This window comes from Ambystoma mexicanum, chromosome 1p (assembly GCF_040938575.1).
Source record: "Ambystoma mexicanum isolate Mex_15411 chromosome 1p, UKY_AmexF1_1, whole genome shotgun sequence".
Lineage (NCBI taxonomy): Eukaryota > Metazoa > Chordata > Amphibia > Caudata > Ambystomatidae > Ambystoma > Ambystoma mexicanum.
In genome coordinates, this window is record NC_090921.1 from 1,020,673,729 (window position 1) to 1,020,699,653 (window position 25,925).

At 49.5% G+C, this 25,925-nt stretch overlaps 1 protein-coding gene across 3 annotated transcripts in view; it reads left to right on the forward strand.

Annotated features, from left to right (window-relative positions):
• The window catches only part of EDC4 (enhancer of mRNA decapping 4), a 2,544,921-nt gene that overhangs the window by 688,230 nt on the left and 1,830,766 nt on the right, over nucleotides 1-25,925 (forward strand). For all 3 annotated transcript variants that reach the window (XM_069603831.1, XM_069603839.1, XM_069603847.1), the window contains exon 10: nucleotides 21,006-21,101. In XM_069603831.1, the coding sequence (XP_069459932.1) occupies nucleotides 21,006-21,101 (96 nt within the window). The remainder of the gene's footprint in view (nucleotides 1-21,005; nucleotides 21,102-25,925) is intronic.

Here is a 25,925-nt window from a genome sequence, read left to right on the forward strand (position 1 = left end):
CTCTCACCCAATAATGACGACTTTGACTCCTTCTGCCTTAGAAATGGGTTTTACACCATTTCCGAGGTCAGAGCACCCCAGATTATCTTCAATCTTTGAAGAAGGGGAGGATTCTGACCAGGAAAGAACCTTCGGGCTGCAGAGGACCACACCACCTGTTTCAGAGGATTTTACCTCTGAGGAAAGTTGAAAGACCTACAGGAATCATTACATGAGGCAAGTGGGCTGGACACTTCCCCAGAAGTGGAATTTGTCAAACCAGACCCAGGGGAACATGTGGAAATCCCCTATAGAACCCTGATGGCAAGGATTATTGAATTCATGGGTTGGTCTGCACCTTCACCTGTTTCAACAGGATTACCTTACAGAATACTAGACAAAGATCCACAGGAGGATCCTGTGGTCCCCTTCCATGCAGCCTTGCAAAGGAAGATTTCATCAAATTGGGAAACTCCTGAGGTTATCCCTGCAGTCAATAAAAGATTGTCAGCCAAGTATAGGGTAGCTGCGGCTGACCCTGAATATTTATCAAAACACCCGACTCCAGAGAGCCTGGTGGTTCAAGCGGCAACTTCATCAAGCAGCAGATACGATTACCCTACTGTCCCACAGGATAGAGATGACAAAAGGTACGATTCTATGGCAAAAAAAGTCTTTGCTGCTTGTAGTATGGCGTTGAAGTCCATCAACGCCACTTGTACGCTCGTCAGGTTCAGTCACACACTGTGGGAGTGTGCTTCATCAGCGGCTGACTCCATACCAGAAGGAGAGGATAGGGAAGCCTTCCTTAACATTATTAAAGATGGCAAAGATGCCATGTGCGAATCTCTTCAAACTGGCATCGATTCCGCCGACAGTATCAGCAGGGCCATGGCGGCAAGTACTACAATCCGCAGGCATGCGTGGTTGCGAAAGTCTGGCTTTGCTCCAGATGTACAGGCCAGACTTTTGAATATGCCCTTTGACGGCTCTTCTTTATTCGGTAAAAAGGCTGATGACAGTCTGGAAAAGTTGCAAACATCTAAAGCAGCAGCAAAATCTTTAGGAGCTGCAATCCGCCAAACTCCTTTTCGCCCCTCGGGAACCTCTGGGAGAGGAAAGTCCTTTCGCTATTATTCCGCATTCGGGGAAGGCAGAGGACAGCCGGCTCAAAGAGGCCAAAGGAGATCCACCCGAGGTGGATGGGTCAAAAGTACTAAGGCCGCAGCAGCAGCAGGTGCCTCTTTACCCTCGGCATCTGTATCAGCCGCCCGCAAACCACACTGAGGTCTTTCCACACAAAACACCTGTAGGGGGCAGGTTAACTCACCATCTGACGGAATGGCAGGCTATTACGTCAGATGCTTGGGCATTGGAGGCAGTTAACCAGGGTTACTGCCTACCCTTTCTACACATCCCTCAGAGTCATCCACTGGGGCACAGCTCTCTAAAAGTTCCAGATCCGCTCCTCTTGCAGGAAATTGTAGACCTGCTAGAGAAAGGTGCCATAGAACCGGTACCTGTAGCGGAGAGGAACAAGGGCTGGTTCATAGGAACAGTCCTGGACACTTCCCTGGGAAAAGCCTCGATACCAGAGGTGAGGGCTCAAGATATTCTGCAGATGGTCAACAAGTTTCAAAATGCCCAACATCTCCCAGTCTTCGACTTTTTGAGGTTGCTAGGCCTCATGGCATCCTGCATCTTCCTTGTGCCAGAGGCTCGCCTGAGAATGAGATCTCTCCAGTGGGCACTAAGGGCCCAGTGGTCACAATACTCAGGAAGAATGACAGATCTCCTCTGGATTCTGGACAAGGTAGCCCACGACCTTCAATGGTGGGCCTATCCAGAGAACATCTTGAAAGGAGAGCTGTTTTGGCAACCATGGTTGGAGATAACTGTAGTCACAGACGCCTCACTCACGGGGTGGGGAGCCCATGCCAACGACTTGACCATCGGTGGTCGTTGGTCTCCATCGGAGTCCAGACTACACATCAACCTGTTAGAGCTGAGAGCAATCAGACTAGCGCTGAAAGCTTTCCTGCCATCAGTACAGGGGAGAAATGTCCTGATAATGACGGACAACACGATGGCTATGCACTACCTTAACAAAAGAGGAGGCGTAGGGTCACTGCCACTGTGCAGAGAGGCAATGCAGCTCTGGTTTTGGGCAATTCAGGAAGGAATATCTCTATCGGCAGTCCACCTAGCCGGAGAGAAGAACTTGACAGCGGACGCTCTGAGCAGGCAGAGCACAGTCTCCGATGAGTGGGAGCTAGCTCAGGAAGTCCTTCAGGAGATCTTCGCCCTTTGGGGAACCCCTCAGGTGGATCTGTGCGCCACCAGCACCAACAGGAAGTGCAATCTTTTCTGTTCAAGGGAATTTCCCCCGAGAGGAGCTCTAGGGGACGCGTTCGTAGTGGACTGGGAGTTCCCACTCCTTTACGCGCTTCCACCAGTCCCTGTTATTCCTCAAATGATGAGGAGGTTGAGAAGATTCCGGAAAACCATGATCCTAATTGCCCTGGACTGGGCCAGGAGAACGTGGTACCCGGACCGTCCTCCAATCCGCCGTCCGCTCAAAGAGAATCTTCTCTCGCAGAAGGGAGGTCAGGTTCTCCATCCAGACATCAGAACCCTCAACCTTCACGCTTCGCTTCTGAAAGGGTGAGGTACAAGGATTGGGACCTCCCTGATGACGTCATGGAGGTGTTGCTTTCGGCCAGAAGGCCAGCAATAAAGTCTTTATACCGCTGCCGTTGATGCACATTTTGCAGCTGGTGTAGAGAAGAGAATATCAACCTGTTTTCATGTGGTGCACCAACGGTGTTATCGTTTCTACTCTACTTGGCAAACTCAGGCCTTCAAGTTGGCACTATAAAAGGCTATCTCGCAGCGCTATCAATCTTCAAGCGCTCTGCGGAGGAACCATCGTATTTCAAACTACCCCTAGTAATACAATTTCTCACAGGATTAACTAATGTTTATCCTCCAAGACCATTCCAAGTTCCCTTATGGGACTTAAATTTAGTCTTAAATTTCCTAATGGTACTCCCTTCGAACCACTCCACTCTTGTTCGCTGAGATTTCTCTCTCTTAAAACTGTCCTATTGGTAGCACTAACATCTGCTAGGAGGGTGAGCGAATTACAAGCTCTTTCTTGTAACCCCCCCTTGTAACCCCCCCATACAATTTTCCAAAGTTGTCCTACAGGTTTAGCCTAATTTCCTCCCAAAGGTGGTTTCTGAATTTCACATCACTCAGAAAATTACCTTACCTTCGTTCTACCCTCCTCCCCATCCAGGGAAAGAGGAAGAAAGGCTACATAGGCGGGACCCAAGGCGAGCTCTAAGCTTTTACATCAGCAGACTGGCTAGGATTAGGCAAGCAGACCAACTGTTACTCCGGTCACAAGTATACTCCGGTCACAAGTTGGGACTACCCATAACAAAACAGACCATTTCCAGGTGGATTATTCTGGCCATTCTGGAATGTTACAAACTGGCAGGGAAAGAGGCACCCCATAATCTTAGTCTTAGGGCTCATTCAACCAGGGGTATCGCAGCCTCTTCGGCCCTCCAAAGAGGGGTACCGGTCCGAGACATCTGTGCGGCTGCCACATGGTTGTCCGCACATAAATTCACAAGATTTTACAACCTGGATTCCTCCACTAGTCAAGAGACCAGATTTGGCAAAGCCGTATTACATTCGGTTCATTCCTAAAAGGGATACATGACATTATTACTCCCACCCCCAATTACATGCCACTGCTATGGGAGTCTATCAAAGATAAGGAATACGTCGGAGGACACAATCCCTTCGAACAACAGGTTACTTCTTACCTTGTAACGTTCTTTCTATGGGATGTTCCTCCGACGTATTCCTTATCGCCCCTCCCATCCATCCTCGCAGTAATACTTCCCTTGTGGTTGCAGCTTACGCTCCTTCAAGGTAAATAACCAATTCGGGCATGACTTACCTTATGCTACAAAACGGAACTGAGCAACGGACGCCGCACGTGGCTATTTATGGGCATGGCGACGTCGGCGCCGATACGGTGGCTGTCGAGGGACATCAACTCGGCGGATGGCGACGCGCAGCGCCCTCTACAGAGAAAATGTTTCCGAGGCCAGCAAGCTGGTGACGAATTATCAAAGATAAGGAATATGTCGGAGGAACATCCCATCGAAAGAAAGTTACAAGGTAAGAAGTAACTTGTTCATCTGAGGGTCCTAGACGCGTGAGGGATCATGGGTACAGTGAACGTCACGCTAGGGATAGTATTACTGGCACGCCCTGTGTCGGCGCCCATTTTCGAGTTTAGAAAAACAAACTGTAATACTCCGTAGCTTCCACTAGATGTCGGCCTATGCACAGCATGTGAATCTAAGCAGATACAAGCATCAGAAATACGATTATGGTGGGTTATTTATTATTTATATATATATATATTTTTTTTTTAATTTTTTTTTTTATTTAGCGCAATGAAGCAGTGTTGGACACTTATTTCGAATTGGAAAAAATTGTAAACACTGATTTTTCTAAAGGTGGTTGTAACAAGGATTTAGTGTGGGGGTGAGTGTCGGGGATCACAACAATGTTTTCCTGTTGTGAGGTTGAGAGGCTTGTGATATTTTGAGTAGGTTCTTTACAGGAAAGTGTATTGGGGACGGTGTAGTTTTAACAGGTAGTTTCTCAGAGACTTTAGATGAACTTGGTACAACCAGGTACAGCTCTTGTGACAGAGAATCAGAATTGATAGTCTCGGAAGGCAGAGTTTTATTCTTCAGAGTGCTAGGGTGCGTATTAAAAGCGTACGGTGTATTAGACCGCAATAGTTGCATTAGCATATCTGTTTGTGCATTAATTTTAGTGTAAAGATTTTCATATAGTTTGGTCAAAGAAAAAAGGGCTGTCTTCATAGCCTGTAGAGTAATTTCTATAAAAGGCGGAACAGATGCTCGTGGAGATGGGGGTTGGGACGATCGAGTGGCAGCTGCTTTTGTTGGGGTGGGGTTTGTAAAGGAAAGTGACAGCACAGAAGAGGCATGGGTAGAATTGGAAAACCTAATTGGAGATTGTGAAAGGTTGGTTAAAATTAAGAGGCAACAATGCAACTACATTATCATGTAAAACGGGACACTTGGGAGGCAGATGATCCGTAGACTCAGCATTTATAACAATTCCAAGGTTTCATTCTGCGTCACAAATGGCATTATTCTGGGTAAGGACAGGCGAATTTAAAGTGTCAAGAGGGGTTGGAGTACAATTGTGTGCCTGGGCCATAACCATTTTGCTGGGACTTTCTAAAGTAATATAGCACTGGTTGTAGGGGGCTCAGTAGGTAATGCAAAGCCTGCAGCTACTAGGGAGTGTGGCGGAGTGCATAAATTAACGGTCAGGGGATTGGAGTTATCGCATTCCGTAGGTAAGATAGTTATTTTCGGGAGGTAGTTTTAGGAGCAAGCTTGCTGTCAACTGTTATAGCTATCGGCTTGAAGGGTGATTCAGAAGCAAAGTAACCACGTATCTTTGTTAACGACATGAAGAGCAAATGCGTAGAAGAGCTGCCGCTCCGAGTCAAATTCATAGTGTGGGTTACTCGTTTGCGATTGTGTTTGGTTTTATTGAACAGCTTTGCTATTTCCTTGGCAGGGGGCATCGCAGAAAACAGTATATAAACATCAGACATAGGAGTTTCAAAACGACACAATGATGAAATGGTTGAACAGCTTATTAAAGCTTTGTAGAAGGTTTTAGCAAAAAGCTAAACAAGTAAAGGCAGAAACAAAAGATAACTCAGAGAGGCCTCATCAGAGAAGCAGCAAAGCAGCCAACAAGCACTTTCAAAATGCTTGTCTGCAAAGGTGTGCGCCTGTGCTAATATAGGTACGTCTGGGTAAGCGGGTGGAGCTAGGAGAGTTTTCTTTATAAAAAAGCAAGCAAATGGAATAATATCAATAGGATGTTGGTTGGAGTAAGTATACTTCTTAATAATTTAATGTTTCCACATAAATCCACCTAAATCCATTTGATGAACCATACCACATAGTACTCTTATGTCCGGTCCCCTTTCCTCCATACTGCATGGGCGTCCCTTCCAAGGGACGGGAGACGGAACCTGTTTAACCAGAAAAAACCTTCTTCCCCTTTAATTTTAGAGCCGCGCGGGGGTGCAGCCCAGGGAGCATGCGCTGCCCCGACTCCGCCCTCTGGCGTCACACCTCAGTTCCCTTTTCCCCGTCGACGGGAACTGGCCGAATTCACCAGCGCTCCTGGGTTTGGCTTCGGCCATGTAATTCCATGCGCGGATACTTCTTCTCTGTCTTTTGTGTCTTGTTTATCATTCAGGTACTCGGTCCTCAGGCGTCACGCTCCTACCCGGCGCATGTAGACTTCTACAGGGTTCAGCTGTTGTTCATCCTGCAATGGGCAACCTCTTGCCGCGGGCCCTGTACTCCAGCCTCCGGAGGCAACTACTACTCCTCCTCCACAGGATCCTCCAGATCCGCAGGATACAGATGAGGAGGATGATCCCGACACGCCATCCTCCACCAGGGCCTTCCACGAACGTCTTGCTGGTCTGGAAGAGTACCTGGGCCTCCCCCCAACCTGAGGTCGAGCAGCCGGCAGAGGGGGTTCTGGCTGAAGTCCTCTCTCTACGCCTCTATGCCAAATCGGGGATTCCTATGCAGACCGACCGTAGTCTCCCTGGCCAAGAAGGTCTGGCTCAAACCCCAATTGGCTCAGCCGGACGATCGACACCTGGACTCCAAGTTCAGGCAGGTGGAGGGGATACACTCTTGCATCGGCCCATCCGCAGCCACACTCTTCGGTGATCGATGCAGCATCACTATACTCCAAGCCCCAGTCGTCCTCGGCCTCTTCCTCTTTGCTGCGCTGCTAGGCAAGGAGGAGAAGATCTTAGAGGCGTATGGCAAAAAACTCTATTCCAGCACCTCTTTACATCTACATCAAGCCAACGCCGATGCCATGTTGGCAGCTGCCAACCAAAGGTTATGGCGGGAAATTGCGGACTTCCTCCCGGAACTCCCCACCCAGAGCCAATCACGCTTTAAGGCGGGGCTAGCTGAAGCCAAGCTGGTGGCGCATGACCTCATGAAATCCACAGTGACTCATATTGATACCTCAGGCCGTGCCATCTGTATTGTCACGGACATGAGAAGAACAGCCTGGCTCTGGGCAACAAAATTCAACCCGGATGTCTAGGAACGCATACTAGATCTACCGTTAGAGGGGTGGGGGCCTCTTCCACTCCTCTACAGACGAAAAGCTGGGCAAGAAAGGCAGCTCACAAACAGCTAAGTCTTTATCCATCCTTACAAAGACCATGCCCAAATCGTACACCCAATCACAGCAGTGTTCAAAGAGTGGTCGTACATATGGAGGGTTCTGCGGCTTCCAGGAACGCAGATCCAGGCAGCCGGACCACTCGCCGTCTCGGAGCCACGCAAGCAACAAAAATGGGGGTGGGGGGGAGTAAGGGCTTTTTCCAGTCCCCCTCCTCAGCGACAGCCTCCGAGGCAAAGAAAGCATGACACGCCCCTTCGGGTCCACGTATCGCCGTGGGGTGCAGACTTGCTCTCCATGCACATTTCTGGTGCCAGAATTTCACGGACCCCTGGATTCGATCTGTGTAATCCATGGGGTACCGCCTTCCTATCCCAGCCTCCCCTGCTTCCTCCCCTCCACTCCCACAGATTGGGACAGCAACTCTTTTGGCGAAGATCCGGTTGCTCATAGAGAGCCAGGCAGTGGCGGAGGTCCCAGCCTCCCAGCGAGACTTTGGCTTTTACCCCAGGATTTTCGCCGTTCAGAAGAAGAACCAGGCGGGCCTGAGAGTTGTGGTGGACCTTTCCACCCTCAACCTCTCCTTACCCCTGCAAAAACTCAAGATGGTTACGCCAGCTTTTATAACGGAGACATTGGACAAGGGAGACTGGATATGCTCCCTGGATCTGAAGGACGCATACCTATATGTCTGGATTTGGCAGCCCCATCGTTCTTTCCTACGGTTAACGATCGTGGGCTACCATTTTCAATACAAAGTCCTTCCGTTTGGCCTCAATTCAGCCCCCATGATCTTTACCAAACTCATGAATGCTGCGGCGGCCCTCCTCAGAGCGCAGGGCCTCCACATCTACCCATACCCCGGCGACTGGCTCATCAGGCTACATCTCCGGAAGCAGTTCACCACTCTTCGCATGCCCTTATGAAAACAGTGCACAATCTGGGCTTCTCGCTCAATCTCAAGAAGTCACAGCTGCAGCCTACGAAGACTCTGACATTCCTGGGCCTCATCTGGGACATGTGCTCCGAGAAGGTCTTCCCAATGGAGGACAAAATCTCGGCCATCAAGAGGGCCACCGCCCACTTCCTCAGCAGGGAGGTGACCTTGGCATGGTGGTACCAACATCCTTTGGGTCTACTGGCAGCGGTTTTATTAGCCATGCCGCACACGAGACTAAGGATGAGGAGGATTCAGCTGCACTTCGCAGCCTCATGGAACAGGAGCGGGGCTCCCAATCTGAGATGATCGACGTTCCTCCATCTCTCCACCCGGACCTGACTTGGTGGTCCAGAGACTGCAACCTGCAGACGGACAGTCCGCAGGCCAGCATCACCATGGATTCCTTGCTCGAGGGCTGGGGAGCCACCCTGGACGATCTCTCGGTCCACGGCACCTTGACTCGACAAGAGCAGGAATACCACATCAATTGGCTAGTGCTGAACACCATCTGGCTGGCACTCAGAGCATTCCTACCACTTCTCCGGGGCAAGACTTTCCTCATCCAAACGGACAACTCGACCAGCATGTACTACATTTACCTCACGGCAGTCCACCTCCTGGGGGAATCCAACCTGGAAGCTGACAGGCTCAGCAGACTGGGAGCAGACAATTATGAGTGGCAGCTAAACGACCTTGTGATTCAGGAGATCTTCAACACCCCAAGATGGATCTCTTTGCCACCTGGCACAACAAGAAGTGTCCCCAGTTTGCATCCTGTCAAGGGCTGGGTCCCGGCTCTCTGGGCGACACATTTCACCTCCAGTGGGCCGGCATGAAAGCATACGCCTTTTCTTCCACTCCCCTGATCCACAGGGTAATTTGCAAAATCAAGGAGTGTCGCTGACTCATAATTCTAATAGCTCCATGGTGGCCGGTCAGGCCATGGTTTTCGCAGCTGTTCAGCCTCTCAGAGGTGATCCCGATTCACCGCCTGAGGGGCCCAGCACATCTTCTAGCACAGCAGGGGGGCAGAGTCATCCACCCTGCACCAGGGAAAATAGCCCTCACAGCGTGGTACCTGAGCAGGTAATGCTTCAGCACCTTAGCCTCTCACAGGCCAATCTGGAGATCATACAAGGTGCCAGGAGCAAAGCTACCAGTGTCCAGTACAAAAGCAAATGGCAAGTCATAAGCAGGGCAGCCACTTGGGCCTCTCCCTCGGCTTTCTCCAAGGATTGCTGTTTGGATGCCGGCTCTAGATCTGATGCGACTTTCCGATAGGCGATTCTCCGGAACCTATTTTCTTAAAGAGGATCTCCTCTCCACCCTAGGGCTACAATCAATTGTAACCACCCATGCAGTATGGAGGAAAGGGGACGGGGGACGTAAGAGTAATTATAAGTTACTTACCATAGTGACTAACCTACTCATAGTCCATAGTCCCCTTTCCTCCATACGTCCCACCTAATAATACTGGTGTCATTAGGCAATGTTAAATCTCTTGTTGACGCATCAAATGGGGACTGAGGTGTGGCGGCGGAGTCAGGGCAGCGCATGCTTCCCGGGCCGCACCCTTGCACGCCTCTAAATTTAAAGGTGGTTTTCTTTTCTGGTGAAAAAGGTTCCGTCTCCCGTCCCTTGGAAAGGGACGCCCATGCAATATGGAGGAAAGGGGACGATGGACTAAGAGTACTTTAGTCACTACAGTGAGTAACTTATAATTTTCCTCTCAAGAGCACAGGCAGCAGGGGGTGCAGAGACAGTGAAACAGACCTTTCAAAATGAACTTAGGAAAATGTCAAAACAACAACTCTTGGTGTCTGGGGTTAGTAAATAACGTGGTTTGAACATTTCTGACACTTTCATTTTTTAGAATACAGTAAGTTACTAACCCCAGACACCAAGAGTTGTTGTTTTGACATTTGTAAAGTTTGTTGTAATGTTGATAAATGTCATTATGAATATGAATGAATTGTGGCATTGAACCAATGTTTTATGTATGCATTTTTTATTGTGGTATATAAAAATGAATAAATCTCCATTTCGAATGGATTGTGCCCTCCAACATATTCCACATCTTTGACATGTAATGTCCAAAGCTGTGCACTTAGGAAACCTTTTCGGCAGATGGCGTCCTGTGTCAGAGGTCTGGTCGATGTCCCTCGAAGGCCTCTGTCGAGGGCGATGTCACCGGATGTTATAAATAGGACGCACGCCGCCCGTAGCCCCAGTTCCGTTTTTTCTGCAAACGTGTTTGCTTCGAGAACTCTGTGCGCCTTGTGTGTTTCATCGTAGAGATGTCTTCTTCTTCGACCTCTCCGACTCTGCAGTCTGGCTTCAAGACTTTCCGGGACTGCAAGTCTAAAATGTCGATCGCCAACCCGCATCGCATTTGTTTGCGGTGCTTGGGCGAGAGTCACGACACAGACGACTGTTCTAAATGCCAGTCGCTGACTGCTAAGGCCTTGCGGGAGCGTAAGGGGAAGCTTTAGTTAGTTAGGGGTTCTAAGCCCAGGAAATCGAAATCCAAAGGGGTGTCCACCGACGACTCGAGGGGGTGACTATCTCTGCGTCGGGAGGATGCCCGGGGATCTCGGTCCTGGAGTGGTTCCCGCCATTCTTTTTCCTCGTGGCATTCTCAGAAATGCTGTCACCGGTAGCCTTCCCCGTCATACTCGGAGGATGGAGCCGCGAGGAAAGTGCCATGCCTGACAAAGTCCTCCACTCTGGAATAATGGGCTGCCTTTAAGGAGCAGATGTTGGCAATTTTTCAATCACAGGGCATGGTTCAGGTCGCACCTTCTGATGAAACCGGCAGGGAGCTGTCTCGTACCGCGGCTCGCACGCCTTCGGGCTCGGGTACACGTCGCGACTCGCATTAGGAACCTTAGCGGTCCTGCTCAGACAAGGCATCAGATAGTCGCAAGAGACGTGCTTCCAGGTCTCTGTCCTCATCCCCAGCGATACCGCTGCAACCTGCTAAGGACTCAAAGCCTACGTCGACTCGGTCGGCGCCGTGTCGGTCCGACTCGGATGTCGAGGCTTTGCCTTCTTATCACACGTCGAAGCCTTTGGCGCTCTCGGCATCGAAGTCTTGGGTGCCTTTGGGGATTCTTGCCTGAAATTTACTGTTGGAGTTCCCTGATCTGGTGGATCCTCCACGGAAGGCTACTGCTAAGACTGTGAGGCCAGTGGTGGACTGCAGGGCCTCCTCTGTCCTTAAGCCAATTTTTCACCTCCCGCTGGATGACATATATGAGGTGGAAGAAAGGTCTGACTTTGAGGACCCTGTTGAGCATGATGTGGCTCCTGTCTTTTCTGGAGACAGTCAATTGGAGGCGTTGAGGAAAACCCTCAATGATACCAGTGGGTTGGACACTTCTCCAGAAGTGGAATTTGGCAGGCCTGGGGCTCATGCAGAGTTGTCATACAGGCGGCTTATGGCCAGGGTCAGAGTTTCAGAACTGGTCCAACCCTCCTGAAGATTTTGTACAAGATGATCTTACGGACATCTTAGACCAAGGTCCATCCTCTGACCCGGTGTTGCTTTTTCATCTCACTCTACAGAAAATGGTGGTGGCTGCTTGGCAGTCACCAGAATCTCTTAGAAGTACCTCCCTTCCGTTAGGGACCCCAGCTACTTATTCACTCACCCCACTCCCGAGAGTTTGGTGGTTCAGGTGGCTACGGCCACCTCGAGGCAGACAGCGTACCCTTCCTTCCATCCCTCCTGATAGGGACGACAAACGCTGGGTTCGCAAGGTATTTTCTGTGGAGTATGGCATTGAAATCGGCCAACTCCACTTGTGCCTTAGCAAGGTTTTCACACACTCTGTGGAACTGTTTGGTTAGTGGCTGAGCATATTCCCGAGGGGGAAGAAAGGGATGGGTTCCTTGCTCTTGTGCAAGATGGTAGGGATGCCATGTGCGAATCCCTTCAGTCTGGTTTGGACATGGCTGACAGTGTTAGCCGGGCCATGGCTGTGAGCACTGTTATACACAGGTTTGCGTGGTTGCCGAAGTCGGGTTTTGCCCCGGATGTGCAAGCCCATCTTTTGAACATGCCCTTTGATGGCGCACATTTGTTTGGCAACAAGGCTGACGAGAGCCTTGAGAGTTTGCAGACCTCGAAAGCTGCGGCAAAATCTTTAAGCGCAGCTGTGTGTCAAACTCCGCTTTTCGTCCTAGGGGACAGCTGTGGAGGGGAGGTTCTTTTTGTTACTACTCTTGCTTTGGTAGAACAAGAGGGGCCGCCAGTGAAAGGGGTCATCGAAAAAGTACCCGGGGTGGTCAGGGAAATCGTGGTGCCAAAGCCGCTCAGGCTGCTGCCTCTTTGCCTTCAGGCACTGCTGCAGCCGCTCCAAAACAGTCATGAGGCCATGTTCCATGGTTCCCCGGTTGGGGGTAGACAGTCTCTGCATCTCGAAGAGTGGTGAGCCATTACTTCGGATGCGTGGGTTCTGGATACAATAGCCCACTGCTGCTGCCTTCCCTTCCTAAAGCGGCCTCACGACAATCCACCGGGGAAACTCTCTTTGAAGCTTCCAGATCTGCTCTTTGTGCAGGAAATCTTCACCCTGCTGGAGAAAGGCGATATAGAACTGGTGCCTGTAGCGGAGAGGAACAAGGGTTGGTATTCTCCTAAATTTTTGATCCCAAAGAAAGATGGGGGATTGAGACCCATCCTGGATTTGCGTTGGTTGAACAAACTTCTCAGGAAGCACAAGTTCAAGATGGTTACTCTTTCTCAAGTCCTCCAGGCCCTTTAACTTCAGGATTGGTTGGTGTCTCTGGACCTACAGGATGCTTACTTTCATGTGCCGATTCATCCCAAGCACAGCCAAGTACCTGAGGTTTGCGGCTGGCGACTCGCACTTTCAGTTTCGGGTCCTGCCATTTGGATTGACCGCCGACCGAGGGTCTTCACCAAGCTAATGGTGGTGGTGGCAGCGTATATCAGGCGAGGGGGGGATTCACGTCTACCCCTATCTGGAAATACTGGCGGATCCTTGCGTGCTGTCCCGAGCAAGCGTTGGATCACCTCTGTCTCACCTGCCGCTCCCTCCACAGGCTGGGCTTCTCCCTCAATTTCAAGAAGTCGTATCTGACATTCCCAACAGCTCCAGTACATTGGGGCTGTGTTGGGCACGTCTTTGGGGGAAGTGCTCGCCTCCCAAGGTGAGGGCTCATCACATTGTGCAGATGGTGGACATGTTTCAACGTGCCCAGAGTCTCCCAGCTTTCGGATTCTTAAGGTTGCTCGGCCTCCTGCATTTTTCTGGTGCCAGAGGCCAGATGGAGGACGAGATCCCTGCAATGGTCCTCAAGACTGTCAAGTACTGTCAGGTTGGAGTGACATATTCTTTACATACAGTATCATATACTCACTTACATTGGGTCAGGGGAGACACATATTTAGTTTAGAAAGGTTTTAGGAAGTTAATATGGGTTATATTTTTATACAGCCAAATTTTGCCCTTAACCTTCATTGCAGTCTATGGAGAATGCCCCAAGCCAAGATGGATGTTCTCAGTCAAAATTCTGATTGGCTGGAGATTGTTTATAGGGAGGACAATGAACATTCTAAACTGCCTTTCATCGTCCTAGCCCAGCTGAGAGGTCGTGTGCCTAGTTGCTCCTGCTTAACTTTGTCAAGGGTGACAAGTTTCTAGCGGTAGAGCGGAAGATCTGAAAAAGAAACAGGAGTCATGTTTGGAGTTTGGTGGAGACACAGGACAGGAGTCAGAAACTTCTGAGGAAAGAAGTTTTCCAGTCTTTTTCAAGATAAGTGACTTTCCAGATTTGTTGAACGTGTAAAAAGGTTATATTTATCTATGAGACTGAAATCAAATCTGTATCAAAAAGATTGAAGCGCATACGTTTGTTTTTATCGCTACAAGTTAAATCAAACTAGCGCGAGAGTTTTTTGTCCGTTATTTTTTACCCGCGCGTGTGTCTCTGCGTGTGAGAGTAAAGCGCGAGCGTGTACTTTGGACTCGCGGATACTGTTCGTTACGCAATGGGTTTTTCCGCGAGATAATATAAGCGCGTGTGAATGTTGCGCATGTACTTTATCAATTCGTAAGTTGGACATTAGCGCGAGCGCGTTTACCTGCGAATTGAGTTGTCAGCGCGTGTGCGAGTTTCCCGCGACTTGGAGGAAAGCGCGTGTAATTTTTATGCGTCTTGGACATTAGCGCGAGTGCGTTTACCCGCGAATTGAGGCGTCAGCGCGTGTGCGTGTTTCCCGCGACTTGGAGGATAGCGCGTGTAATTTTTATCGCTTCTTGGATTATAGCGCGAGAGCGTTTTTACGCGTGTGCGTTTTTCCCGCGATTTGGAGAAGAAGCGCGTGAATTTTTTTTTCTTCCCGCGGTTTTCTGGCTTTCCACGTGAAGATTTCAGCGCAAGTTTAATTCGTCTTGAGAAAAAGACTTTCGACAAAGAAAATATTAAAAGCCAATACCAGAACTAAAAAGAACTTCATTAATCTTACTTGAAGACCTAGTTCAAGAATCTTGATTTGAGCAGACTAACTACATCTACAAAGTTAATTTACACTCATGGACCTAAGGAAAAGGCTGAGTTTTCTATAAGATTCTGGTCCTCTAGTAAGGAAGTCTTGTCTGCTTTTCACTTCTCTGGGCATTCTGTAGAGAAGAACCAGGTATGGTTTTTAAACTATTTTGATTATGGATTTAGAGTTTAAGGTTAGTATAGTGATAAATGAGTAATGAGGAATTTTGCATGTTTGTGTTTTTAACTACAGGTGAAGAACCAGCGAGTTGATAGCTTCCAGCCTGGTGTTTGTTTCTTTGTCCCTTCCCCCTTTCCCCTGAAAGTGAGGTAAACTGAGCAGTTATATTTATGTCAGCTCAGAGTGCCACATTTTGGGTGGATTGTCGGGGGTTCAGCAGCTTCTGCAGACACCAGGTTCTCAGCTTGACAGTGATGCAGTGGTCGCAGTTCTCAGGCAAGATGTCGGATACCATTCAGATTCCTTTCTTGGTCTCCCAGAATCTTCTGTGGTGGGCAACGAAGGGAACCTGATGAAGGGGGAGCCGTTTTTGCAACCATGGCCGGAGTTGACTGTAGTGATGGATGCTTCGCTCACAGGATGGGGTGCTTATGCCAACGCCTTGACCGCCAGCGGTCGTTGATCTCAGTCGGATTCCAGGCTCCATATCAATCTGTTGGAGCTGAGGGCCGTCAGGCCAGCCCTGAAGGCTTTTCTGCCGTCTGTGCGGGGGAAGAGTGCCCTGCTCATGAAGGACAACACAGTGGCCATGCATTACCTCAACAAAAAGGGGGGGTAGGGTCACTCCCGTTGTGCAGTGAGGCAATGCAGCTCTGGTTCTGGGCCATCCAGCAAGTAATTTCAATCTCAGCAGCTCATCTGGCCGGAGAGGAAAATGTGGCGGCGGACGCTTTGAGCAGGCAGAGCACTATCTCTCACGAGTGGGAGTTGGCTCAGGAAGTCCTTCAGGAGATCTTTGCCCTTTGGGGAACCCCGCAAGTGAATGTCTTCGCCACCAGTGCCAACCAGAAGTGCAAGAGATTCTGCTCAAGGGAATTTCCTCCGAGAGGAGCCTTAGGAGATGCATTTGTGGTGAATTGGTCATTCCCACTGCTGTACGCGTTTCCTCCAGTCCCCGTCATTCTTCAAGTGTTACGGTGGTTACAGAGGTTCAGGTGCCACATGATCCTCATTGGTCCAGATTGGGCCAGGAGAGCGTGGTATCCGGACATTCTCGAAATGTCCATCTGCCCTCCACGCCGTCTTCCCTACCGAGAGGATCTGCTCTCGCGAAAGGGGGGGGGGGGGGTACAGGTTCTCCATCCAGAGGTCAAGACTCTCAACCTTCATGCTTGGTATCTGAAAGGTTAAGATATAAGGATTGGGACTTCCCGGATGATGTGATGGAGGTGTTGCTTTCGGTAAGAAGGCCAGCAACAAAATCCCTGTACCGTTGCCCTAAGTTTTGTGACTGGTGCAGAGGTCAAAATGTTGATCCTTTTCAATGTTCCATTCCTATGGTTTTGTCTTTCTTTCTGTGGCCCACAGGGGCCTTCGTGTAGGTACCATTAAAGGTTACCTGGTGGCGCTGTCTATATTTAAGCGCTTGTCTGAAGAATGCTCTGACTTGCTTTGATTTCTCAATTTCTTAAAGGACTGACTAATGTATTCCCACCGTCCCCTTTCCAGGTGCCGGTTTGGGATTTGAACTCGGTTTTTAAATTTCTCATTGGTGCTCCGTTTGAACCTTTGCACTCTTGTCCTTTGAGATTGTTGTCCTTCAACACAGTGTTCTTGGTTGCTTTTACTTCCGCTCGCAGAGTGAGTGAATTGCAGGCACTTTCATCTACGCCACCCTTTACTGTGTTCCACAAGGACAGGGTTGTACTATGGGTATGTCCTTCCTTTCTACCTAAGGTAGTGTCTGATTTCCATTTGAATCAAAAAGTAGTTCTTCCTTCTTTCTATCCTCCTCATCCTGGTAAGGAAGAGGAGCAACTCCATAGGTTGGATCCTAGGAGAGCTCTGAGCTTTTATATTTCTAGGATGTTGAGGGTCAGAGTGGATGATCAACTTTGTGGGATATGCTGGACACCGTTTGGGCCAGGTTGTTGCCAAACAGACCTTGTCCAGGTATGTTATCCTCACCATTACGGAGTGTTACCAATTGGAGGGTAAGGACCCCCCTGAAGGGTTGCAAGCTCATTCCACTGGAGGGCGTGGCTACTTCCACTGCCCTCCAACGGGGGGAGTTCCTATGAGGAATATTTGTGAAGCAGCCACCTGGGCTTCTATTCACACTTTTGTTAAACATTACTCCCTGGATACGATCCATGGTCAAGATAAGGCAGTTCTTTATTCTGCCATCTGATTGGGTACTCTAAATTCTTTTCCCTCCTCCATGTTCTGGTACTGCTTTGGGAGTCTGTCAAAGATGTGGAATATGTTGGAGGACACAATCCATTCGAAGAACAAGTTACTTACCAACTGGTAACGTTCTTTCGACTGGATGTTCCTCCAACGTATTCCACATCGCCCTCCCGACCTGCCCCTGTGGAGAATTTCCTATGCGATTGCAGCTGACGTTTCCACAAGGCTTCGTGCAGTCCAGCGGGCATTGGATTGGTGCCACACGTTCTGGGGGAAAAACATAAACTGAAGCTACGGGCGCTGTGTGTCCTATTTATAACATCCAGTGATGTCGGCCACGACGGAGGCCTTCGAGGGACATCGACCCGATGTCGTCGACACAGGACGCCCTCTGCCGAAAAAGTTTCCGAAGTGCACAGCTGTGGATTGTACATGTCAAAGATGTGGAATACGTTGGAGGAACATCCAGTTCAAAGAACGTTACCAGTTGGTAAGTAACTTGTTCTTTTGAAAGAGAACTTTTTTTTGGATGTTAAAAAGCTGTAAACCATACAGCCTGGGAAGAGTACCATCTCCAGCAGGTGTATAGGTGAGGAATGGGTAACCATTTGCCTTTGTGATATAGGATTTCTTCTTTACATGGGGAAAAGCTCTAACATGGTCTCTATACCATAGGAATCCAATACTAGTGTATTGTGTGTTGGCATCTATGTGGACTTATTCTGGTTTGCAAACAGTCTTGTGGAAAGTAGCTGTTGATTTAAGGCTCTCATTAGCCAGTCCTCCAAATAAGGGTAGACGTGGATTGCCCCTCTGACGTAAGTATTCAATGACCTCTCTCAAGACCTTTGTGAGTAAAGTAGATTGTGGCGCTTCATACCAAACGTGAGCACTTTCAACGGATCCATTTGTTCATTAGTTGCAAACCTGAAGAAACCTTACGGTGGACCCCACATAGGGTTGTGCATGTGGGCGCCCTGCAGATCCAGGGTACATACCCAATCCCATTCCTTTAGAGCTGCAAGGCTGTTTGCCAGGGTTACCGTCTTCGGCTTCTCTCTTTGGAGGGAATCGTACAATCTGGAAAGATCCAAGATGGTTTTGAATCCAGATTTCTTTCTTCAGAATTTTAATGAGCCAGGAGTAGAATTCCTTTTAGATGTGTGAGGGGTCAGAAATGCGATACAGACAAGTAGATTGTTTTCTCACAAGTAGCCATTTTATTATATAATATGGGTGAGACAAACTCATACCTTTCCCATACCTAACAAGGCACTACCTGTCATACTAAAGCTAAAGGAAAAATGATGTAATATCCAAACATATCTGTCACACTCGTACATACAACAAAATCATGCACAAAGTATATATTTCCAAACTCAAGAAAATAACTTATATTTAAACCAAACTTTTATAAACATAAATCCATCCTTGTCACCAGGGTTGGATACCCTTCCCCAGAATCAACTGGATATTTGAAATCAGGAACATTTTTGAGTTATAAAGTAGAGAGCAGTCTCAAGACTGAATTCAACTTGTTCTGGTGCTGTGTAAGTTGGCTCTGCTCGGTCTTTTGCCTACTAGGCATCAAACAGTAGTTGTTACGCATTCAATGCAAGGGACAGAATTCCTGGTCTTTTCTCCCAGAAGTACACCTAGGATCTCCAAAAAGCCCCAAACTCCTCTCACTGAGTGCTTCTAGGCAAAATTGAATATACCCTCTGTTTCCCTTGTCACCTTTTGTTGAGGCAGCTCCATAACATTGGTTTTAGAATTATGCTGAAACCCTACAGGGGTTTTTCACTGCAAGGTGGATTAGTTGAGGAGCAGGAACATTAAACGCGGAGTATGGATTCCTTAAAGTGCCCTACAGAGCTGAGTGTTTCATCACTTGTCTTAAATGGGTGCTACGTCAAAGGGAAGCGTGCTGATGGTTATAGGGGTTGGGAGTGGGCTAGGTGTTTTAGGTAGGAGTGCTAGGCGTTAGGATGGCAATTCAACACTGTAATATTGAGTTTGCAGGATCCTCAGCCACTTCCTAGGCTCAGATAACTGTCAGAGCTCATTGATTTGCTCTGAAAGCTCTGCTCAAGAGCTAAAGTGTGACTTCTACAAACCACTTGGACAGACTGTTCTATCACAAACTAGAGACTTGTTACCCCAGCAGCAAGGAATGTTAAGGCTGCCAATATCAGTTGTGAGATTATGGCTGAAGAAATGGCAGAAAGTTTTCAATGTTTCACAGAAATCAAGAAATCAGTGTGTATTGCCCCTCTGCAAAAGGCTTCCCAATTATCAAAAGCATCCCACTTTCAAAATCAGATATGCAGTTTTAATCTTCTTTTGAGGGCTGCCTTTCAGGAGGTAGGGCAGAGCTGTAGAGGCTTATAATCTACAAAATGTCTGAAGTAGTGCCAAAGTGGATTGTGGGGGTGACCTGCAGTCAGGCAGAAGCTGCCTCACCATCAACAGCTATTTGCACAGTTTTCCTTTCTGCAATTAGGTGGTATCATAACTGATTTGTTTGTCATAAATATACTTTGGCAGACGTGTGATGAATTTTATTTCATTTGTTTTGAAGCTTGTTTAAAAGCTACAAGATGACATGCTTTGGTCATGTGCACTTTTCTATATTGCTCAATTGATTGATAATTTTCAAATAATCCTAAAATGGCTGAAAATCATAATTTCGAGAAAGATCAGAACAGTGAAGGAAACAGTGGACACTGTACTATGAGAGGGCGTAATGTGGATTAATGCAGGAGAGAGCACATGGGCACTTGGATTGGGTGGTCAGAGCAGTGTGTCTTGAAGGGCAAGCACCTCAACCAAAACAAAATCCTTATTTTGGAACTGACTCCTGTACTTCATCCACTCCTTTCAGCAGCCTGGTCCATATCCTGTTGTCTTCAAATTTCCAGCCTGTTGCGGCGGGCTGCGACTTCAGTTCTCCATCCCAGGCCCCCTTATGCAACATCCTAGCATGTGGGGCTTGGCTCCAACTCTGCAATCTTCCTTTCACAGGTGTCTGGTCTTTGACTGGAGTCTAAATCTCCACAGTCAGCAGCCTGAAGGTTGCTTCTTCTGAATTTCTCCTTGGGCTCTGCCAACATTTTACATTTTATCTACAACCGATTGTATCCTACTGATTTTTGTCCCATTTATTCCTATGGACAAACTGTACTTACCATTACATTTGACTTAAATAGATATTTTTGTATGGTTTAGGGATTTTAGGGCAGCTTTTCTATTTTGTATATTACTACTTTTAAAAATGATTTTAAAATGATTTACTTGTGCTTGTAGTGATTTCTTGATGCACCTGACCTTATATAAATAGTTTCTTTTCAGTAATTGTGTGTGTGTGTGTGTGTGTGTGTGCGCGCGCAAGCTCTATTTTAATAACAGCCTCTCCCTTCAAAAGAGGGAAGACTTGTTGAATGATAAATAAGGCTCTCGCGCCCTCCCCAAAATGCACCTCCCTGTCCCCTCATCCCATTTGCCCATTTCTGTTCAAAGGATGAACTCCTAAGCCTAGAACTTTGGGGTATTGTGGATGGGCTTCCCTTCAGGTGTATCTGCACAAGGCCCAAGACTGACAGACTTCACCCTAGTTTCAAACATCCCTTCTTAGTTCTTGGTCACTCACCTCTGTCACTCTGTGCTGTTCCTTACAATGTAGAATTTAGATCAACAGGCGAAGTTATGTCTTTGCTTATTAAACAGAGCCGGTAGTAATTCCACCTACTACTTGTATTTCTTCTCCAGGTCCTTTTTTTTGTTTATTTCTGCACTGGTACATTTATGGATGCAGATTGCGTGTAAATTCTTCATTATTATTTTTGAAAAATATTGTTTTGTTTCCTAATACTTTGCTTGTAATGCCCACAGTGTGCCGTTTTGGAGATTTTTGATCACTGGAGCAGATCAGAACCGAGAGCTGAAGATGTGGTGCACAGTTTCATGGACCTGTCTGCAGGTTATCCGGTGAGTTTCTTTATCTCTGCCAAGGTGAACTCCTAAGCTAACTTACTTTTAGCACCTGCCTCGCTCTATCAGTGTGTTGAAAAATGTCCATTAGTACATTCTGAAAGTCAAGCTGCACATTGCACATGTTACATGTTTGTTTCTACTGTCTCGAGTAGTTTTACTAGTTGGGATAGAATTGTGGAAAATAGCCCCACATTCAATTGATATTAGTTTAGTGAATAGAAATGTTCTGAAAATCCTTTTGACGGCCGGATTTAGACCCAAGCACAGCCTCTCCTACAACAGTCAGTTCTTCCTTGCCATCATGTGGAATTAGTTAAGATGTATTGTTAATGTTGATTGTTCTAGGTTGCCTTACGTTAGACCATCTAAGGGTGTGCACCGTAACATGAATCTGAATTGTTGCCTGCAAAAATATTTGTGGAGCAATTGAAAGTCTCTGTATGATTCCTGATGTCCTGTTATGTCTGATCTTTTCCCACTCATTCTTTTGCCAAACAGTGACAAGATCAGATAAAGCAGACCAAGATAGCCCATCAACATATGCACACTGTATAATAGATCAATTTTATGAGTTCCTCTTTTCAACCAAGCTAATGTTAAGGTTTTCCTTTTTGTCTGTTTTTTTTTTTTGCCAGTCTCGGTTTTCTTATTTTTCTATTCTCCTTAGTTTTAGCAATTCATGTGTTCCCAAGAAGTGGATCCCTACGTATAGTTCTCCAGCATGGGGTCTGGCATGGATCACATGCTCATGAATATTCTCGGTCGTCAGGCTGGGAATCCTCGGTAAAGAAAAAAATCAGTATCAGTTTTGTTTCTGATCTGTCTTTCTTAGTAGTAACCAATCACTGATCTCTGGGTCAGACTGTCCCCAGCCAATGACTGCCCTCTCCCTAAGCCCCGCCCTGGCAGCCATCCTCAGATTTGTACCGCACGCTCAAGTGTTGGGAGTCCTCATGCTATAGCTCTCGAGCTTTTACTGCGTTTTGCGCTTTTTTCAAAGAGATTTATCTAATTTTTCGGTTTAATCGAGCCTCAAGCTCCACCATTTCTACTTCCGTTGAACGGGGACCCGTTTGGGATTTATCAGTGCCCCTCAAGGGTGAAGTTTCGTCTAGTTACGCTTCTTGGAGGATTCCAGAAGTTTCTGAGGCCTACCTCGTGGACTAGAAGAACATGGCCCAGGAGAAGGGAAGCTCGACTCCCGGCAAACTGCTCAGGATCTGCCCTGGATGCAACCTACAAAATGTGTTCAAGGAGGACGACGATTCGAAATGCCTTTACTGCCTCCACGAGGACAAAAGGCACGTGGAGAAGGACTGTGCGTTTTGCTTTAACATGTCGTATCGGACGATGAGGGATCGCCGGACCCGTTTCTCCAACTGGCTGGAAGGCAAGAGCCCAGCAGGTGAGAAGAAGAAGTAGTAGTAGTCCGAGCGGTCTTCTAAATTCTGTGAGGGCGCCCCGGCGACGGGGGCCCAACAGAAGGCAAAGCACCGCAAGTCCGCGGGCACCGGGACCGTCGAACGGCCGGGCTCCTCGGCTGCCAGGCAAGGCGCACCTTCACCAACGCCATCAACTGCGAGCCAACGCTCTGGCTCGGGGAAGAGGAAATCCGAGAACCCGGCTAAGCTTCTGGAGAGGCCCCGGTCGATCTCGGAGGAACCGGCCGAGGGGGAGCGAGGCTGTGACCCTCCCTCTAAGGTGAAGTCCTCAAGCGCACGCAAGGTGGTGAAGGCCTTGATTCACCTGGCTAAGGCCTCTATCGAGGGAGTCGCTGCAGCCCTGGCAAAGCCTGTGGAGGCGACCCCGGGGCCCAGATTTTCCCTGCCTCCGCGGAGAGAAACCTCTTTTAAGCCCATCGAGAAGACCCCCGTGAAGACCCCAGTGGAAAAAGAGGGGGGGGGGGCGGTGGCCGTTACGGACACGGACAGAACCTCCGAGGAGGAACTGACCGAGAATTTGGAGGAGGCCCAGCCACACGGGAGGAATCCCGAGGAGGGGGGACGACGAGAGCGAGGGCGGCAACGACAAGGTTCCTGTGGAGGAACAACCGTCGCTCCCGGCACGCCCGTCGCAACCCGAGCCTCAGGACAACTCGGTGGCCATCTTGACGGCAATCCAAGCCTTATGCACGGAGATGAGGAGGAGACTGCCCCTACCCAAGACGGACGATCCAGCTGTACCGGCTCTGTCGGGAAGCCCTCCGACCAAGAGGAGGAGAATTCATCCAGTTCCCCTTCAGCCCTCACGGCCTTCTCAGCCTTTGTCGCCTTCCCCGATCCCGAGGGACGACACAGGAACGGACACGGCCACGACAGGGACGGATGATGACGGCGGTGACGACGGGACTGGCCTCCCGTCTCGGATTCCTTGGGCGTCCCCGCCCGACGAGATTGGCTCCTTTCACGCCATGATTGCTAGGGCATCTGAGCTCTTTCAACTCTGCCCTGAGGAGAAGAAGGAAGTCTTCCTCTGCCAACGGCGCGAGGCCAAAAGGAAGACGGTCATCGCGGTGCCGTTGCTGGATGACATCTGGGACGAGGGTCTTGCCCTCCTCAAGAACCCGTCCACGTCACCTGCAAAGAGGGACCGGTACGAGAAGAAGTACCTGGTCCCCGACGCTGCCCCGTTGTGCCTCAGGGCGCAGCCGACTCCGGATTTGGTCGTCTCAGCGGCGGCCAAGAAGGCGGGGGTTACATTGGCTTCATCCTCAACTTCCCCACCGGACAGCAAGGGAAAGAAGCTGGACGCCGTGGGACTCCTCCTCATCTCGTCGGCGGCGACAACGATTAAGGCGGCCAACGCCCTTGTGATTGTGGCCCGCTACGACAGGGAATTGTGGTACAAGATCGCCCCCTGTTGGACTTCCTCCCGGACGACAAGAGGGCAGAGGCCCTGGCGATCCTGCTGGAGGGTGAGGTGGCGTCTTACGACGCCATAGCTGTGGCCACGGACGTTGCCGACACCGGTTTCTGCCAGATGGGCAACAGCGTTTGCCTTCGACGGCGGGGGTGGCTCAAGGCAATGGATTTCCGCCAGGACGTGCAAGCCAAGGTTTTGGACATGCCCTTCAACGGGAACAATCTGTTTGGAAAGACTGTGGATGAGTCGCTGCAGGCCATCAAGACCGACAGGGCGACGGCTCGGGCCTTGGGAGTTCTGCAGCAACGGCGGCTGCCCTTTAAGAACCCCTGAGGCAAGCAAGATGCCTCCAAAGGATTCGACAGCGGCTCCTCGACCTACCATCAAGCGGCCCATTCCTCGTCGCAAGAAGCCTACCGGGGATGAGGCAAGTCCGGTGGATCTCGCCGTCGTCGCCAGGGAGGCCAAGGAGGCAAGGCTGCTTCCAAACAAGACTGAACCAGCCGTGGCATATGGCCCCCACCGAAGCACCCCGATGGGAGGCCGGCTGGCGAAGTTCGTCAGCGTGTGGGAGTCCATCTCCACCGACCGTTGGGTGCTGGATGCCCTGGCCCACGGGCACACTCTGGAATTCCTAAAGAAGTGCCCCCGAATTCCTCCAGTGGCCAGGAAGGAAGACCATGTCCCTCAACTGCTGTTAGAGGTGAGGGCGATGCTCAAAGGAGCCATCAAGCTCGTCCCAAAGAGACTCCGGGGCTCCGGAGTATACTTAAGATACTTCCTCGTCAGAAAGAAGACAGGAGGTTGGCGTCCCATCCTGGACTTGCGTCGGCTAAACAAATACATTAAGGCACAGAAGTTCCAAATGGTCACCCTCCAGCACATGCTGGGTCAGCTGGAGAAAGGCGACTTCCTAGCGTCGATGGATCTGGAGGATGCGTACTTTCACATCCCCATCTTGAACGGACACCGAAAGTTTCTCAGGTTTGTAGTCCAAGGGCGGCACTACCAATTCAAGGCCCTCCCATTCAGATTGAAGTCGGCGCCCAGGGTGTTCACCAAGTGCCTGGCACCAGTGGTGGCGCGGCTGCACCTGCTGGGGATCCACATCTACCCCTACCTGGACGACTGGCTCATCCGAGCCGGGACAAGGGAACTCGCCGTCGAACACACGGAAAAGACCGTCCGGCTGCTCACGGACCTGGGATTCTCCATCAACTTCCCCAAATCCCACCTGGTTCCGTTGCAGGTCGCGCTGTTTCTGGGAGCCAAGCTCGATACAGTAGCGCAGTTGGCCTCGCCGTCGGAGGAAAGAACGCAGGCCATCCTGGGCAAGGTACAGCGTCTGCTGGCCACGGACGTGGCCAAAGTGAGGTCCATCAAGTCCCTTCTCGGGATGATGTCCTCTTGCATCTACCTGGTGCGCCTGTCCAGGCTTCGGATGCGTCCTCTGCAGGAGTTCCTCGACGCCTGTTGGACACAAGCGACGGACAGCTTCGAGGACAAGATCTCACTCAACGAAGTATTCCGCCAAGCAATTCGATGGTGGGGCACGCGTGCGCATCTCGCTGCGGGCACGGACTTTCAGACCCCAGCATACCCAGTGACGGTGACGACGGATGCCTCCCTGGAGGGGTGGGGAGCGCACAACGGAGATCTTCACGCGAGAGGCCTGTGGTTCCCGGAGGAGAGGCCACTCCACATCAACATACTGGAGCTCCGAGCAGTGTTCTGGGCCCTCAAGTCATTCCTCCCGTCCCTCAAGGGCAAAGTGGTGAGGATCTTCACCGACAACACCACCACAATGTTCTACATCCGGAAGCAGGGAGGAACCAGATCCCCAGCCCTATCCAAGGAGGCCCAGGATCTGTGGCACTGGGCCGTTGCCCAGGGATGTTTCTGGTGCCTTTTCATCTAGCAGGGGTAAAAAAAACACCATTGTCGACTCGTTCAGCA